This window comes from Engystomops pustulosus, chromosome 1 (genome assembly GCF_040894005.1).
Source record: "Engystomops pustulosus chromosome 1, aEngPut4.maternal, whole genome shotgun sequence".
NCBI classification, from domain to species: domain Eukaryota; kingdom Metazoa; phylum Chordata; class Amphibia; order Anura; family Leptodactylidae; genus Engystomops; species Engystomops pustulosus.
The window spans coordinates 93,217,162-93,233,862 of record NC_092411.1 but is presented as its reverse complement, the minus strand read 5'-3'; the positions used below and the strand labels follow the sequence as shown (position 1 = coordinate 93,233,862).

The following is a 16,701-nucleotide window of genomic DNA, read 5'->3' as shown; positions in this document are numbered from 1 at the left end:
CCCTGTAATAGCTCTTGGGCGGTGTGCCTTTTATCACCTAGGCTCAGCAGTTTGAGCACCGCCTGCTGTCGCTTAGCGACGGCACTGCTGCTGTGCCTAGAGCTACCGACTGATGGCGCCATGCCCACGGATGGTAATTCGGAGGAGGAGGAGGAGGTGGAGGAGGGGTGGGAGGAGGAGGCGGCATAGTAGGCCTGAAACACCTGGACCGAGGTAGGCCCCGCAATCCTCTGCGTCGGCAGTATATGACCAGCCCCAGGGTCAGACTCGGTCCCAGCCTGCACCAAGTTAAGTGTAGTAGCGTTCTTATAAGTTTGGAATATGGCGGGTGAGGGGAATGTAAACAGATGCGCAAGAAGCGCTGAAATAATATCCGTAAATGGTAAAAGTTTGCCAGTATATTTTGAGGATTACACAGCAGGGTGGTGACAAAGTTAACAAGTTTGTTGTGGAAGCCATGAAAACAACCCAAAATTCTGCCTGACACAGCACGTTTGATAAGGCGGCCATGTATGGAGGCAGTGAACTAGTAGTAGATTAAAGGTGCTGCAGTTAAAACTATGTTAGTTGGTTATTGGCATGGAGCTGGCGCTCCGCTGCCAGGCGAGCTTTCGCCAATCCAAGCCCCTGTCTCTAGGCTACTCCCCAAACAGCACTTCTAAGAACCTTTTGTATAAGATCAAGTGTAGTAGCGTTCTTATAAGTTTAGGATATGGCGGGTGAGGGGAATGTAAACAGATGCGCAAGAAGCGCTGAAATAATATCCGTAAATGGTAAAAGTTTGCCAGTGTATTTTGTGGATAACACAGCAGGGTGGCGACAAAGTTAACAACTTTGATGTGGAATCCATGAAAACAACCCAAATTTCGGCCTGACACACCTCGTTTGATAAAGGGACGATGTATGGAGGCAGCTATATGGACGACTTTTGGAGGTAGCAATGGAGACAACGTGTGGAGGCTGCTATGGAGAAAATTCAACTTGGATAGTGCCTGTATGTGGCAGTCCAAAAAAGTTTTCAAACCAGAGGAGCAGGTAGGTGGCCCTCCATAAAAATGGAATAGATTGAGTGCCTGTATGTGGCAGTCCAAAAAAGTTTTCAAACCAGAGGAGCAGGTAGGTGGCCCTCCAGAAAAATTGAATAGATTGAGTGCCTGTATGTGGCACTCCCAAAAATTGTTTAAAACAGAGGACCGGGTCGGTGGCCCTCCAGAAAAATTAAATGCATAAAGTACTATAGCTAGAGCCAGTGGGCCCTGTAAAAAAATAGCCAGTTTCCTCTGCTTTACTGTACAAAGAGGAGGAGAAGGAGGAAAATGAGGAGGAGGAGGAGTGGATAAATTATTCAGGTTGAGCTTCCTTCACCTGGTGGAGATTGGAAATTAGGAGAAATCCAGGCTTTATTCATCTTGATAAGCGTCAGCCTGTCAGCGCTGTCAGTCAACAGGCGTGTACGCTTATCGGTGATGATGCCACCAGCTGCACTGAAAACCCGCTCGGACAAGACGCTAGCGGCAGGGCAGGCAAGAACCTCCAAGGCGTACAGCGCCAGTTCGTGCCACATGTCCAGCTTTGAAACCCAGTAGTTGTAGGGAGCTGTGTGATCATTTAGGACGATGGTATGGTCAGCTACGTACTCCCTCACCATCTTTCTGTAAAGATCAGCCCTACTCTGCCGAGACTGGGGACAGGTGACAGTGTCTTGCTGGGGTGACATAAAGCTGGCAAAAGCCTTGTAAAGCGTACCCTTGCCAGTGCTGGACAAGCTGCCTGCTCGCCTACTCTCCCTCGCTACTTGTCCCGCAGAACTACGCACTCTGCCGCTAGCGCTGTCAGAAGGGAAATACTGTTTCAGCTTGTGCACCAGGGCCTGCTGGTATTCATGCATTCTCACACTCCTTTCCTCTCCAGGGATGAGAGTGGAAAGATTTTGCTTGTACCGTGGGTCCAGGAGAGTGAACACCCAGTAATCGGTGCTGGAATAAATTCTTTGAACGCGAGGGTCACGGGATAGGCAGCCTAGCATGAAATCTGCCATATGCGCCAGAGTACCAACGCGTAAGAATTCACTCCCCTCACTGGCCTGACTGTCCATTTCCTCCTCCTCCAACTCCTCCAACTCCTCTTCTTCTGCCCATACACGCTCAACAGTGAAGGACTCAACAAAGGTCCCCTCTTGTGTCTCGCCAACATTCTCCTCCTCTTCCTCCTCCTCATCCTCCTCCACCACCTCCGATATGCGCTGAGAAACAGACCTAAGGGTGCTTTGGCTATCAACAAGGGAATCTTCTTCCCCCGTCTCTTGTGAGGAGCGCAAAGCTTCCGACTTCATGCTGACCAGAGAGTTTTTCAACAGGCCAAGCAGCGGAATGGTGAGGCTGATGATGGCGGCATCGCCACTGACCATCTTTGTTGACTCCTCAAAGTTACTCAGCACCTGACAGATATCAGACATCCACGTCCACTCCTCATTGTAGACTTGAGGAAGCTGACTGACCTGACTACCAGTTCTGGTGGAAGTTGACATCTGGCAGTCTACAATCGCTCGGCGCTGCTGGTAAACTCTGGATAACATGGTCAGTGTTGAATTCCACCTCGTGGGCACGTCGCACAACAGTCGGTGAGCGGGCAGTTGGAGGCGGCGCTGCGCTGCCCTGAGAGTGGCAGCATCTGGGCTGGACTTCCTGAAATGCGCACAGATGCGGCGCACCTTCGTGAGCAAATCAGACAGATTGGGGTATGTCTTGAGGAAACGCTGAACTATCAGATTTAACACATGGGCCAGGCATGGCACATGTGTCAGTCTGCCGAGTTGCAGAGCCGCCACCAGGTTACGGCCGTTGTCACACACAACCATGCCTGGCTTCAGGTTCAGCGGTGCCAGCCACAGATCAGTCTGCGCCGTGATGCCCTGTAATAGTTCTTGGGCGGTGTGCCTTTTATCGCCTAGGCTCAGCAATTTCAGCACCGCCTGCTGTCGCTTAGCGACTGCACTGCTGCTGTGCCTAGAGCTACCGACTGATGGCGCCATGCCCACGGATGGTCGTTCGGAGGAGGAGGTGGAGGAGGGGTGGGAGGAGGAGGAGGCATAGTAGGCCTGAAACACCAGGACCGAGGTAGGCCCCGCAATCCTCGGCGTCGGCAGTATATGACCAGCCGCAGGGTCAGACTCGGTCCCAGCCTCCACCAAGTTAACCCAATGTGCCGTCAGCGATATATAGTGGCCCTGCCCGGCAGCACTCGTCCACGTGTCCGTGGTCAGGTGGACCTTGTCAGAAACGGCGTTGGTCAGGGCACGGATTATGTTGTCTGACACGTGCTGGTGCAGGGCTGGGACGGCACATCGGGAAAAGTAGTGGCGGCTGGGGACCGAATACCGAGGGGCGGCCGCCGCCATGAGGCTGCGAAAGGCCTCGGTCTCTACTAGCCTATAGGGCAGCATCTCCAGGCTTAGCAATCTGGAGATGTGCACATTAAGGGCTTGGGCGTGCGGGTGGGTTGCACTATATTTGCGTTTCCGCTCCAGCGTCTGGGGTATGGAGAGCTGAACGCTGGGGGATGCTGTGGAGGATCGTGGAGGCGACGATGGGGTTTTTGTGGCAGGGTCCTGGGCAGGGGGCTGACTATCAGCTGACACAGGGGAAGGAGCAGTGGTGTGCACGGCCGGAGGTGAACGCGCTTGTTGCCACGGAGTGGGGTGTTTAGCATTCATATGCCTGCGCATACTGGTGGTAGTTAAGCTAGTAGTGGTGGAACCCCTGCTGATCCTGGTTTGGCAAATGTGGCACACCACAGTCCGTCGGTCATCCGGTGTTTCCTTAAAGAACCTCCAGACTTCTGAAAATCTAGCCCTCGCCGCAGGAGCCCTCGCCACGGGAGCTTCACTAGTTGACACATTTGGCGCTGATGCACCAGCTCTGGCCCTGCCTCTCCGTCTGGCCCCACCACTGCCTCTTCCAACCTGTTCTGGTCGAGGACTCTCCTCCGTCTCAGAAGCACTGTGTTCACCCGGCCTCTCAACCCAGCTTGGGTCTGTCACCTCATCATCCTCCGATCCCTCAGTCTGCTCCCCCCTCGGACTTCCTGCCCTGACAACAACTTCCCCACTGTCTGACAACCGTGTCTCCTCATCGTCGGACACCTCTTTACACACTTCTTCCACTACGTCAAGAAGGTCATCATCACCCACAGACTGCGACTGGTGGAAAACCTGGGCATCGGAAAATTGCTCATCAGCAACCGGACAAGTGGTTTGTGACTGTGGGAAGGGTCCAGAAAACAGTTCCTCAGAGTATGCCGGTTCAAATGGCAAATTTTGCTGGGAGGGGGCAGACTGGGGGGGAGGAGGCTGAGGTGCAGGAGCTGGAGGAGTGCCGATTTCGGTGACATGGGTGGACTGCGTGGAAGACTGACTGGTGGATAAATTGCTCGAAGCATTGTCGGCAATCCACAACATCACCTGTTCGCACTGTTCTGGCCTCAACAGTGCTCTACCACGAGTCCCAGTAACTTCAGACATGAACCTAGGGGAGTGTAGCTCTGCGGCGTTCCCCTGCTCCCTCATCAGCAGGTGGTGTCTCACCCCGCCCAGGACCACGGCCTCTGACCCCTGCAGTAGTTGGACGCCCACGTCCCCGCCCTCGTCCTCTACCCCTAGCCCTCGGGTTAAACATTTTGAAAATGAGAGTTATAACTTAAATTTTTTTTTTAACTTTTTTTTGTGTTTTTTTTAGTTTTTAAAACCAAACGATGCTATCCTATTGCTATGGCTATTTTCTAGCCAAGTATGAAAGCACACTGCTATGCCAGATGAGATGACGCTGAGTTATGAAAAAAATAAACGTAAAATAAAAAAGGAAATGGCAGACTGTGCCTAATTGAAATCCAACCCCGGGCCCTAATAAATTTTCCCACTTCGGTCTTTGCGATGGATATGTGCGTCACTAAGCGCAAAACACAGTGGTCGCAAGTCTCACTCCAAATTGCTCACAATTGGCTACTAGATGCACTGCAGCAACTACAGCCAACAGCAGATCAACCAGAAATCAAATATATATATAACGCTACTGTAGGCGTAAGTAAGCCGTTTTGGATTCTCCTATGGCTATTTTCTAGCCAAGTATTAAAGCACACTACTATGCCAGATGAGATGACGCTGAGTTATGAAAAAAATAAACGTAAAATAAAAAAGGAAATGGCAGACTGTGCCTAATTGAAATCCAACCCCGGGCCCTAATAAATTTTCCCACTTCGGTCTTTGCGATGGATATGTGCGTCACTAAGCGCAAAACACAGTGGTCGCAAGTCTCACTCCAAATTGCTCACAATTTGCTAGTAGATGCACTGCAACAACTACAGCCACCAGCAGATCATCCAGAAATCAAATATATATAACGCTATTGTAGGCGTAAGTAAGCCGTTTTGGATTCTCCTATGGCTATTTTCTAGCCAAGTATTAAAGCACACTACTATGCCAGATGAGATGACGCTGAGTTATGAAAAAAATAGACGTAACATAAAAAGAAACTGGCAGACTGTGCCTAATTGAAATCAAACCCCTAATAAATTTTCCCACTTTGGTGTTTGAGGTGGATATGTGTGTCACTAAGAGCTAAACACAACGGTAGCAAGTCCCCCTGCTAATTCCTCACAATATGGTACTACTACCACACTACTAGTGCCAGCAAGCCCAGCCACAAGCAAATAAAAAAAAAAAGTATAACGTTATTGTAGCCTTAAGAAGGGCTGTTGGGTTCTTGTAGAATCACTCCTGCCTAACAGTAAGCTAATAGAACAACCTAACGCTTTCCCTGACCAGCAGCAGCTCTCTCCCTAGCGGCATCCAGACAGAGAATGATCCGAGCAGCGCGGGCAGCGGCTAGTCTATCCCAGGGTCACCTGATCTGGCCAGCCAACCACTGCTATCGACGTGTAAGGGTACCACGTCATGCTGGGTGGAGTGCAGAGTCTCCTGGCTTGTGATTGGCTCTGTTTCTGGCCGCCAAAAAGCAAAACGGCGGGAGCTGCCATTTTCTCGAGCGGGCGAAATACTCGTCCGAGCAACGAGCAGTTACGAGTACGCTAATGCTCGATCGAGCATCAAGCTCGGACGAGTATGTTCGCTCATCTCTAGTGTTAATCTTTACCGTCCTATCCTAATCCATCTGCTGTGTACAGACCCGATAAGGCTTTCAGAAACACTGCTCACCGAGTGGAGGAGCAGGAAAATAGAACAAAGAAACTATAATAAAGTATATTACAAAGTTTACTATTATCACGTGTAATTCATTTCAGAAACAAAAAAATAGCTTCAAAAGTTTGGTTTGGTTAAGTCCGGCACAAGCAGCAAAGCCAATTTCCAAAGGATTATCCCAAATGATCATGTGCATTATTCATTTCAGCCCTTTAGCAATGTTAATATCTAAAAAATTGGTCCAAGGGCAAATTCCTTATTTGTCAGTACAAATATTCCAGTGTATACTGAGTTATGCAGTGCCATGTGTATCTTCTTGTTGGTATTTCTTTTGTTTTAAAATGGAGGAATTGCACTGCTTGGCTTGCGTTACAAAACATTGAGACACATCTTATCTGTACAAAGACACAATGGAGCCTTGAGATTGTGAAGCCCCACATTAAGGTAACTTTATTACTCTTTAAAGGAATCTTTCCCATTGGCTACATCAGCTGTAAGCTACTCATGAGAACAGCATGTACAGAGAATTAGTAGGTCTTAATTGGTAGATATTGCTGAAGGCCATCATTCAGAACAGGATGAACACAGCGGTAGAGTCATTTACTACAGCACTGGCCAAGTTTTCACAGGACGGATGCCCACTCCATGACCAGCATGTGATTCACAGTCTTGCTGCATTTACATCATGAGGAGGCATATTAACCCTTCAGAGTAGAAACTCTAAGGTAAACATACACTACATACCGTACTGTAAATATACAACGTAATGATAGTTAAAACACTAGATATCTTTACTTAAAATATTGTATTTTTATACATATTTATTACTCATTTACTGAGGAGGTAAAATATATTGGCTGATGACCACTGGGATCCCCATCAAATACTAGAATCACGGATGTTGGATCGAGAATGAATTTCTACCAAGTCGAGGCTATGTATGCACTGCACATGTTCCAGCATTTGGACCTGTGACATCGGGTGGGCCAAAGCACTGCCACAGGGAAACAGATTCCGCTCCCGTAAAAAACAGATTGACCATATTTCTGTAACAAAAATTTATTCGCCTTCAAAGACACTGAAGAGTTCAACCAAACTTCAAAATCGATTGTGCATGAGGCAATTCCTCTACACACTGAAATAGTTAGAGATGTTGCCTGTGTGGTTATTGCTTTGCCACTAACCCAAGTTAGCGTAGAGAGACTGTTCTCTGTCCTTAAACGGGTATTCCGGGAATATGAACGTCTAATACAAAAACCCATAATGCTATAAATAAATGAATATAACAAAACTCATAAGTCACAAAACAGAGCTTAAAGGAAACCTACCAATTTCAAATTGGACTAAGCAGCAAATACCGTGCAGCAGCTCAGGGTGAGCTGGTGCCGGAACATATCTTCGTTATTTTCATAAAGCACTGTAATGTTTTTAATCACTTTTTTAATCTTTATATTCTAAGCAGCTTCGGCGTGCGGTGATACGCGCTCGGCAACACCATGCACGCGACCATGCCGAGCACATATCCCCATGCGCCAAAGCGGCTTCGAATATAAAGATTAAAAAAGTGATTAAAAGCATTACAGCGCTTTATGTGGACATGTGACCAGCTGCCATATTCTATCCTGTGTCTGCTCCTCGCGGAGGAAATCAACGGACTGATTAAAGGTTTAGTAGTATTTTAATTCTTCATTACAGTGTATGTCACCAGCATTTTTTCTGCTAAGGGGAGCAAAACTTTAAATAACTAATTACGCATTAGCTTATATTTTAATGACCCATTTGTATATAAATTATGCAGATTCCTGGAATACCCATTTATAGTAATTAGATCAGATTTATTGTTATCCAAGTAGGAGGATGTGATTTAGGCGATACTATTTCTCTGAACAAATTCATAGGCACACTCAACAAATGTTATTCAGTTGTCCCCATTTACTACATAATTGCAACACAAGAAACATTAATAAATTGTAAAGTTGTATTCCAATAAATATATTTTATATCCTACATACATATTATTTAAATATACAACTATAAAGACAAAGCAATATGAAATAAGAAACTAGGCTGTATTCACATGTGTGCATGTGTGTGGGGGGCACTGGAAGCGTCAATTATTTGGTGACAACAATACAACTATTGATGAGGTATGTAACCATGACTCAAACCCACTGTCACCACCTTGTGGTAACAGCGCCAACTGCATCCTCTTATGATCTGGGATAAATCCTCAGTATCAGGGGGTGTACCAAGTTTTGCTGTTATAGTATTTTAATAGGAATAAACAATGTGTAAACAACACTGATCACAAGAATTCAAGCATGTGCCCTGCCACTCTACTGAATGTCTACAGGAGTGCCCAAAGTTATGAACACATCTGTCACTCTCTCTGGGACTATAAAAAGCAGTGAATGGCAGTGTCAGAATATGCCTATGGCGCTTGGCCGTGGTACGGTGAGCACACACACGTGTGTCACCATACTGTCGACAGGAAAAATATACAGCATGCTCTATCTTTTCCTATATGAACGACCAGGGATAAAAGTGTCATGAGATGTGGTAGAACCTAGAATTTATGTATCCAACACTAATGAGTACATGGAGTCCAATTATAGTTTTATAACCAAATAGAGATATAGGTTAGTCTAGTATTATATGTACTTCTAGCTGAAAATGGAAGTATAGAATAACCCTATTGTGGACATGGAGGAAATAAACCAGAGGACTAATATCAGAATGGTCAGCTGAAGACTAAGAGTATCAAAACTATGGCTGAGGATGGCATTTATGTTATGAGATGCCAAAATACAGCAAGTAGAAGAGGTCCAAAGGGTGAAGTTAGGCATATACAGGCAGTCCCCGGGTTACATACAAGATAGGGTCCGGAGGTTTGTTCTTAAGTTGAATTTGTATTAAGTCGAAACTGTATATTTTATAATTGTAGATCCAGACAAAAAATTTTTTGGCCCCAGTGACAATTGGAGTTTAAACTTTTTTTGCTGTAATGGGACCAAGGATTATCAATAAAGCTTCATAACAGACACCTTACAGCTGATCATTGCAGTCTGGGACTATAGTAAAGCATTCAGAGAGCTTCACCAGTGGTCAGAGGGGTCTGTCTATAACTATGGGTTGTCTTTAAGTCGAGTGTCCTTAAGTAGGGGACCACCTGTACTAAATTAATATGTATAAGGTGTCGTACAATGTGATGTGTAACCAATAACAATTGTATACGTATGTTGCATCTGACTTATGTGACCTTATGATAATGATGTTTGTAAAATGGTGCAAAATACTTTGGAAGCGATGCTGGGCAGCACACCCTTCTATGATATCCACTCTGTAAGCATTGTATATTCTGAACTTTTCATTCTATTCTGTTGCTGCTCTGTCATTCTGTAGTATGAATAAACGCTGCCCTTACTCAGACTTCCTGTTCAAAACTCCCTGACACTATTGACTGTCTATAGGAGCACCCAAAGCTAACAAGCATATCGCTCAGCTATATCTGGGACTCTCGTAAGCAGTACTTGGCAATTAAAGGTACTTTCATAGAAGTGACTGGAGAAGCAGGACACATGCTCGACCTGCAGCTCCATCAATTAGTGTGGGACCTCCACTCTCGCGATTGGTGGGGGTCCCAACAGTCAGACCCATACCGATCAGATTGTTATCCTGTAGATAGGCAATAACAATATAACTTGTCAAAAACCCTTGTACCCCTGTAGTACTGACAAGTTTTTTTACTTTTCTTTTGATGCTTATTAGTTTTTCCTGCCTTGTCACCAGAAATAGCACAAATGACCTCTGAGGATTTCTAATATCTATCCAAATATTTCAACAGATGAACAAGTAAGTATTACAGAATTAATTTGTCAGCACTAGACAAGGATCACTCACCTTAAGTTAGCCTTGCGCTCTTCATCATTGCCGAACTCCTGTTGGAAAAAATGACATTTTAAAATGTGATTAAAAAGGGTTTAAATATCTGTATGTATTATTATTTCTCAATTTCATCTGAATTCATGAATTACTTTTAACTTCATTAATAAGTGTCTGATCACTGGAGCCAATCTTTAGGAGTACAGAGATCCTAAGAATGGGACAAGCACGCATCCCAAGTTATGTGGAAGTCTTATGGAAGTCAACGGAGCAGTGGTAATGCCACAGTAATGAACCACAGTTCCCTTTGGATGGGGAACTTGCGGGCCCATCTTTCTGTTATAAATGGGGATCCCAGAAATTTAGCAATAAGGAAATTAGCTGATAAGGTTTAATTGTCCTTAAATTTTTTGTCCCAACTTCAGAAGCTATTCCCAAATCACAGGATAGGGGATCACTTCCTAATTGGTGAGGGTCCAGCAGCTGCGACCCCCACTAGAAAATCCTGCTATCACTAATAGGTGCAATGGCAGGGTGAAATAGATTAGCACATCACTCGATTAACTCCGACACTACCATGGAATTGAATGGAGCAGCTGGAAGCATCCCAGCTGACCCTCACCAATTAGGAAGTTATCTCCTATCCTGTGGATTGGGGATATCTTCTGAGTTGGGAAAACCTATATTCACACTGCCGTTGCCCGCCCGTACCGTACCGTAGCGGGCAACGGCAGTGTACGGGGAGAGGAGGAGGAGGTGAGCGCAGCTCACCCCCGCCCCTCTCCATAGCAACCTATGGCGCACGGCGCCGTATTACGGGAAAAGATAGGACAGGTCCTATCTTTTTCCCGGGTACAGAGCGGTATGGTGTCGCACGTGTGCTGCACCGTACCGCTCCTGTAGGGTGCCGTGCGCCCATAGAAGTGTATGGGGGACGTATATCGGCCGTATATACGTCGGCCGATATACGTCCCCCATACGTTAGTGTGAATGTAGCCCAACTCTGCAGTATGTGCATGGACTTTGTACAGTGCAGTAAATATCCCTGTTAAGATGTATAGAATAGACCTTCACTTGTAGAATTTTCTGCATGACTCTGCCAAGGGATATTGTAACCTTAGGCCATTTATACACGAGTGTGTTTGTTTAGACAAACTTGTTGCGTATATATATATATATATATTAGCCCGAGAAAAGTAAGCGTCTCCTAGTGCTACAACAGAAGTAGCAGTATTACACTACTAGCGTTATCAGAACCCTCCAATAAAGCTAGCAGACACTGCCGCGCTGCACAAGAGGAACGCCGAACCAAGCTGACAGCGGTCCCGCGTATTCATGAAGGGGTGGGACTAGGAGGTGGCCTATGGAGTGGGAGTCCGAGGCGCTGCTTCTCCCCCGGTCCGGGGCATAGTGCCCTGCTGTCATGCCTTCTAAGCAGCATCTTGGGAAGACCTCTCCGATTTCTGTGTACAGCGCTGCATGACCCATAATTTACGGAAGCGAGGCACTTGAAGAGTGTAATGCTGGTGTAAAAATTGTCCAGGTAGAGGTGGTAGTCCTGGTCCAGTAGTGGGTGCACCAAATCACACATCATCTTCGCAGTGATACCCAGGCATTCTGGGGGTACTATAGTGGAGTCCTTCCCTTCCTATACCCTGAACTTGTACGTATACCCTAATGCACTCTCACACAGCTTATACATCTTCATACCCTCTTATTAGGCAGGTACTGGCAGAATTGAAGCCATTTAAATTGTACCAGGGACTCTTCTATGGACACGCGTTTTGCGGGGTTATATGCCTTGGCAAACTTGGCACTAAAATGGTCTGTGGACTTCACAGAGCTCTTTACTTGTAAAAATAAAAAAGTTATAGATTTTTGAAGGTGGGGAGTGAAAAATGGAAATGAAAAAAAACAGGAAAGTGCCTGGTCCTTAAAGAGGACCTGTGACCCCCCAAAAATACCCCCACCAAATATGTCCCCCCTAATCCTGTCCCCAGCCCCTTTATATTAATTCCATTTTTACTAAAATTTATGTTTGCAAACTTTGTTTTAATTGATCCAACCTCCTACCAAATAAGAGGTTGGATCCTTGTATTCTGTCCCCTGGCAGTCGGCCGTATTCATGAGGGGGGCGGCCGACACCCCCCTGCACGCCCCTGTGAGTCGGGGACCCGTAAGAATAGCTGCCATGGCCCATAAAGTCTGGGACCTGAGGAAGTCCCAGGCACTACTCCAGTATAAACCCTACGGCGCCTTCTCGGGGGTTCCTCCGGGTCACTGGAAGATGAAGAGGAGGAGAGGTAAAAGGGAACATCATCCCCACTAGCTGACTCTGAATCAGAGGCCAGCATCTTGTATGCCTGCAACACGGTGTACTTCACTTCATAGACATTGCACTATGATTATATGGTACACAGAAAAATTAGATAACGTGCAGCAGAAAAATTAGATAATGGGCAACTACGCGGACAAGCCGCACAGCCAGAACACATAAAAATTGGATAATGCGCACAAAACTACACAGACATGTTGCACAGCCGGCACATAGAAAAAGTGCACCAAACTACATGCACACCGTAGGTATAAGAATACCAGTCGCAAAAAAAAAAAAATACAAACAAAACCCTATGTGCACCGTGCAAAAAGGCACCACAAATGCACCTAGCCCCAAGACGCCCTAACTACTGCTAAAGATACGGTGCAGCGCTATTCACATGTTGCACTGAAAAGTGTGCCCAGTGCAGAACAACGCTAACACGGCTCACTGAAAAGTGCGTTTCGGTTCTGAAGGGACAGACAGGAGAAGGGAAAAACGGAGGACAAGTGTGATCACGCAAGGTGATCACACAGGAGGGTATCAGGAGATAGGATAGGAAGATCAGATACAAAGATATATAGTGTATAGTGTGACATAGGCATTGCGTGAGAGAGGAACAGAGCTTTACAAAGTAAAATGGTGCTGCTGGAGAGAGTAAAGGAGGCGAGATTTTCTTTGCCCAAAAACATTGCGATTGGCAAATCAGAGCGATCGCCAGGGCTGCGTGAGCATGCACCATGCAATCCTGGTGCTGGACATTCTCCTCTTTAGTATGGCACCAGAACTAGGTCCAGAAGTTATATCCTTTTGAAGTGTTCACCCCTCCATACTGCCAGCTGAAGGCAAAATGTAGAAGGAGCTGCAGGGAGACAGAGCTGACATTTTGCAGAAGTACATTTACCCTCTGCATCTGTAGCTGTATGTCATCAAGGTAACATATAGATGTATACATTTTTAACAAATGTTGGTAAAAGGTTTATTAAATATTACTGCTTATTAATAAAATTTTACTGGAAAATGGACAAAAGAAAAAGCATATTTTTCACATTTTTATTTGTTTGCTAATTATACAAACAAAAAACACATCATTTAACGGAAGACATAACACAGGCAATAAAATTTAACTGGACACTCAGGTACCAGTGACCTTTGGTCACAAAAGGGTTAAAGAGCTTATACCAAATCAGTGATTTTTCCTTGGAAATTATATAGAGCAGCAGAATAGCACAGAGCTGCCCTGACAGTCATCACTGGTTAGGTGAGCACCAACTGCAGTATTTCTATTTATTTACTGCTCAGACCCCCTACTGATCCCACATCAATGTTCAATCCCGTTTTGGAGAGGAGCTGTGCAGCATCCACAACCCAAACCCCATAAATAAGTGTTATCACCATGGACAGATGCTAGGGATGCACAGTTGCCGGCTGTGTGTCAGTCCTGGCCTGGTCTGGGGAGGGGGTCTGGGTGTGTGTTTTCTGTGTACTGCTCAGTATGGATCCCGCCAGACACATCTATGATTCCATTTTTTCTTGATCTAACAGTACATTTAGTCTCTGCCTCCTATAAACCAGTGACATCAATAGACTGGAATGAAATTTTAGTACACATTGCTGGAAGACAAATTGCAGATTATTTAACCCAAATCATGGCCCGTGTGCAGCAAACTGTCTGCCAAGGGTAGAAAAAACACCTCAACACAGAACATGCAGTCACAAGACAATCTCCAAGGATGTGACATAAGCTCATGTTTAACCTCAGTCCACATTTCCTCCTGATCTAAGCTTCCTGCCATCTGGATATTCTGTACACTAAATCTCCCTCCTACTGCTTCACCATGAATACGCCATATCCACTGTGGGCTATGGGAAATAGGTTTTCTCAATACAGGGAGTATTTCCTGACACACCAATGTATAGGACACAGACTCAAGATTTTCTCTTATTGGAAGGCCTAACACAAATAGAAAAGGCTACAATGTATCTCCCTATATAGAAATAAAGTGGGATGCATTGCACATTACATGGGCATAGGGTTTAACATAGGATGTAGGGCATTGGCCTTGGTCCTGCAGATCGTACCTTCCTCTTCCCCACTACTATGGAATGTATTATTCACATGCATCCTGACCCATATGTAGTATTGCTCATAAATACACTCTTCTGGGCTACAACTGACCCATTAAGGCCATTTTCCCACAGTGACCATTATGCGTGGGAAAGCTGTGGTGTAATACAAAAGCAGTGTTTTACGGTATATGAAATTTAGCAAAATCCTATACACTCTTTAGGATTGGCTGGGGAATTACTGCGGGGTAAATAGACTCAATGGGAATTTTTTATATATATATTTATTATTTATTTATGAAAAAAGGTCAATTTGGTAAACATTTTGAAAAAAAATTAGCCATTTTCAGAATTCAAAACGTTCTATTTTGCAAACTAATAGTCTTACTACCCAAATTAGTTACTAACTAACATTCACCATATCTCAGCTTTGTGCTGGCGTCATTTTATAAATATTCTTTTGTTTTGATTACTAGAAAGATCATAACATTCTTTCAAATTTTCAAGTAAATTTAAGAATCAAGTACCATTTCATTTCATTAGGGGTGTTCTGTTAATAGAAACCCCTTTTGTAGGGCAGAATAGTTTTCAGATGCAATGACGCGTTTGTAGAGGCCGTGGGAAATATATAGGTTCCCACCTGCGATCACATATTGCGGTAAGATTGCATTTCCTTCGGGTTTAGTTAACGTGTCGGATACACAATGGGGCAGATTTACTTATTCGGTCCAGCCGCGATCCAGTGGCGCGTTCTCTGACGCTGATTGGGGTTCAGCCGGGATTCACTGAAGGTCCGTGAAGACCTTAAGTTAGGCCAACCGAGAAACCAGTGGGCCTAGCCCAAGGCCCCTTAGTGACTGACGGAGAAATCCGTATGGGCGGGTTAAAAGGGATATTCTCACCTGGTCATTTACAATGAATTTAATTCATCTGATATATACATACACACAATTCTTTAATTTAATGTTATTAAAAATAAATGTACTTGTGTGAAGATTAATTTTCATAAATGAAGCCTTGTTGCCCCCAAGAAACGAGATGGAGTCTTTGGATACAACCACCGTACACCCTGACGACCACACATTCATTATTGAGCTCTTCCTGACCACCAGGATTCAGCGTTCATTACCATAGGACGGCTGTGGAGCATGCAGTAACTCCTGACCATTTAATATGCAAAATCTATTTGTTTCTTCAAACAATCAGTCCAGCAGCAGTGGTCGTATCCAAGGACAACAATCTTGTGTTTATGGGTCAACATGGCTACATTTATGGGAAACTTCACACAGCTACGTTATTTTTAATAACATGCAACTGAAGAAATGGTAGATTAATTAAATTAAACATGAATTCTCAGATGTGAATAACCCTTTAAAGGGAACCTGTCACCACATTTGCACATATACAGCCAGTGACAGGTTCCACTAAAGCTCTATTAACTGACTGACACCTTTAGCTAAAAATTGTTTCGCTTACATCCACATAAATCCCCTTTTATCTTATATTACCTGGTATCAAAGGGGGGGGGGGTCTCCTGCTGGGCTGGCCCCTCCCATCTTCTCCCCCCCATGCCTTATGCCTCCTTATTGTCACAGTTCATATCATGTGACCAGAGTGACATCATCTCAGGTCCTTTAGCAACTTAATAATAGCAAACTGTATCCCATGTATATATCTGACCACATGAAGTCACAGCTGCCTCCATGGTCTTCTACTGCTTTCCATCCTACATGGAGGCTGCTGTGATTTCATGTAATCACATACATGGTGTACAGTTTACTATTCTTAGAAGGCTAAAGGATCTGCGATGATGTCACTGGTCACATGTCATGAATGTAACACAAGGCACCGTGTAAAAAAAATGGACACAATATTTCCCATCTGTACTCTTCTCTCTCTCAGGCTGGCAGCTCTGTGTCTCTTCAAATCCCTGCTCTGCCTCCTTTTACTTAAGGTCTATATGTTTGTAGTTGAATATTAGCAGACAGTCCCTCAGTACAAGGAGGCAGAGAAGGGACTTGAAGAGACACAGAGCTGCCAGCCTGAGAGAGAGAAGAGTCTGAGACACAAGACAAGAGTCACAAAAGTTAATTTTCATATGAGAAAAACGTCTAATTATGCAACAATGCCCCACTAGCAGCTAATTTTAGGTGATATGGGGAGGACATATAACCCTTTATCAGCAGACATTGTTAGTCAGGATGGTCAAAATCTGGTGACAGATCCTCTAAGTACTAATGGC

General features: G+C 45.1%; 1 protein-coding gene across 3 annotated transcripts in view; it reads right to left on the bottom strand.

Moving 5' to 3' along the window:
- SSH1 (slingshot protein phosphatase 1) overlaps window positions 1-16,701 on the bottom strand; it is a 44,970-nt gene that overhangs the window by 26,656 nt on the left and 1,613 nt on the right. For all 3 annotated transcript variants that reach the window (XM_072147632.1, XM_072147639.1, XM_072147643.1), the window contains exon 2: window positions 10,094-10,131. In XM_072147632.1, the coding sequence (XP_072003733.1) occupies window positions 10,094-10,131 (38 nt within the window). The remainder of the gene's footprint in view (window positions 1-10,093; window positions 10,132-16,701) is intronic.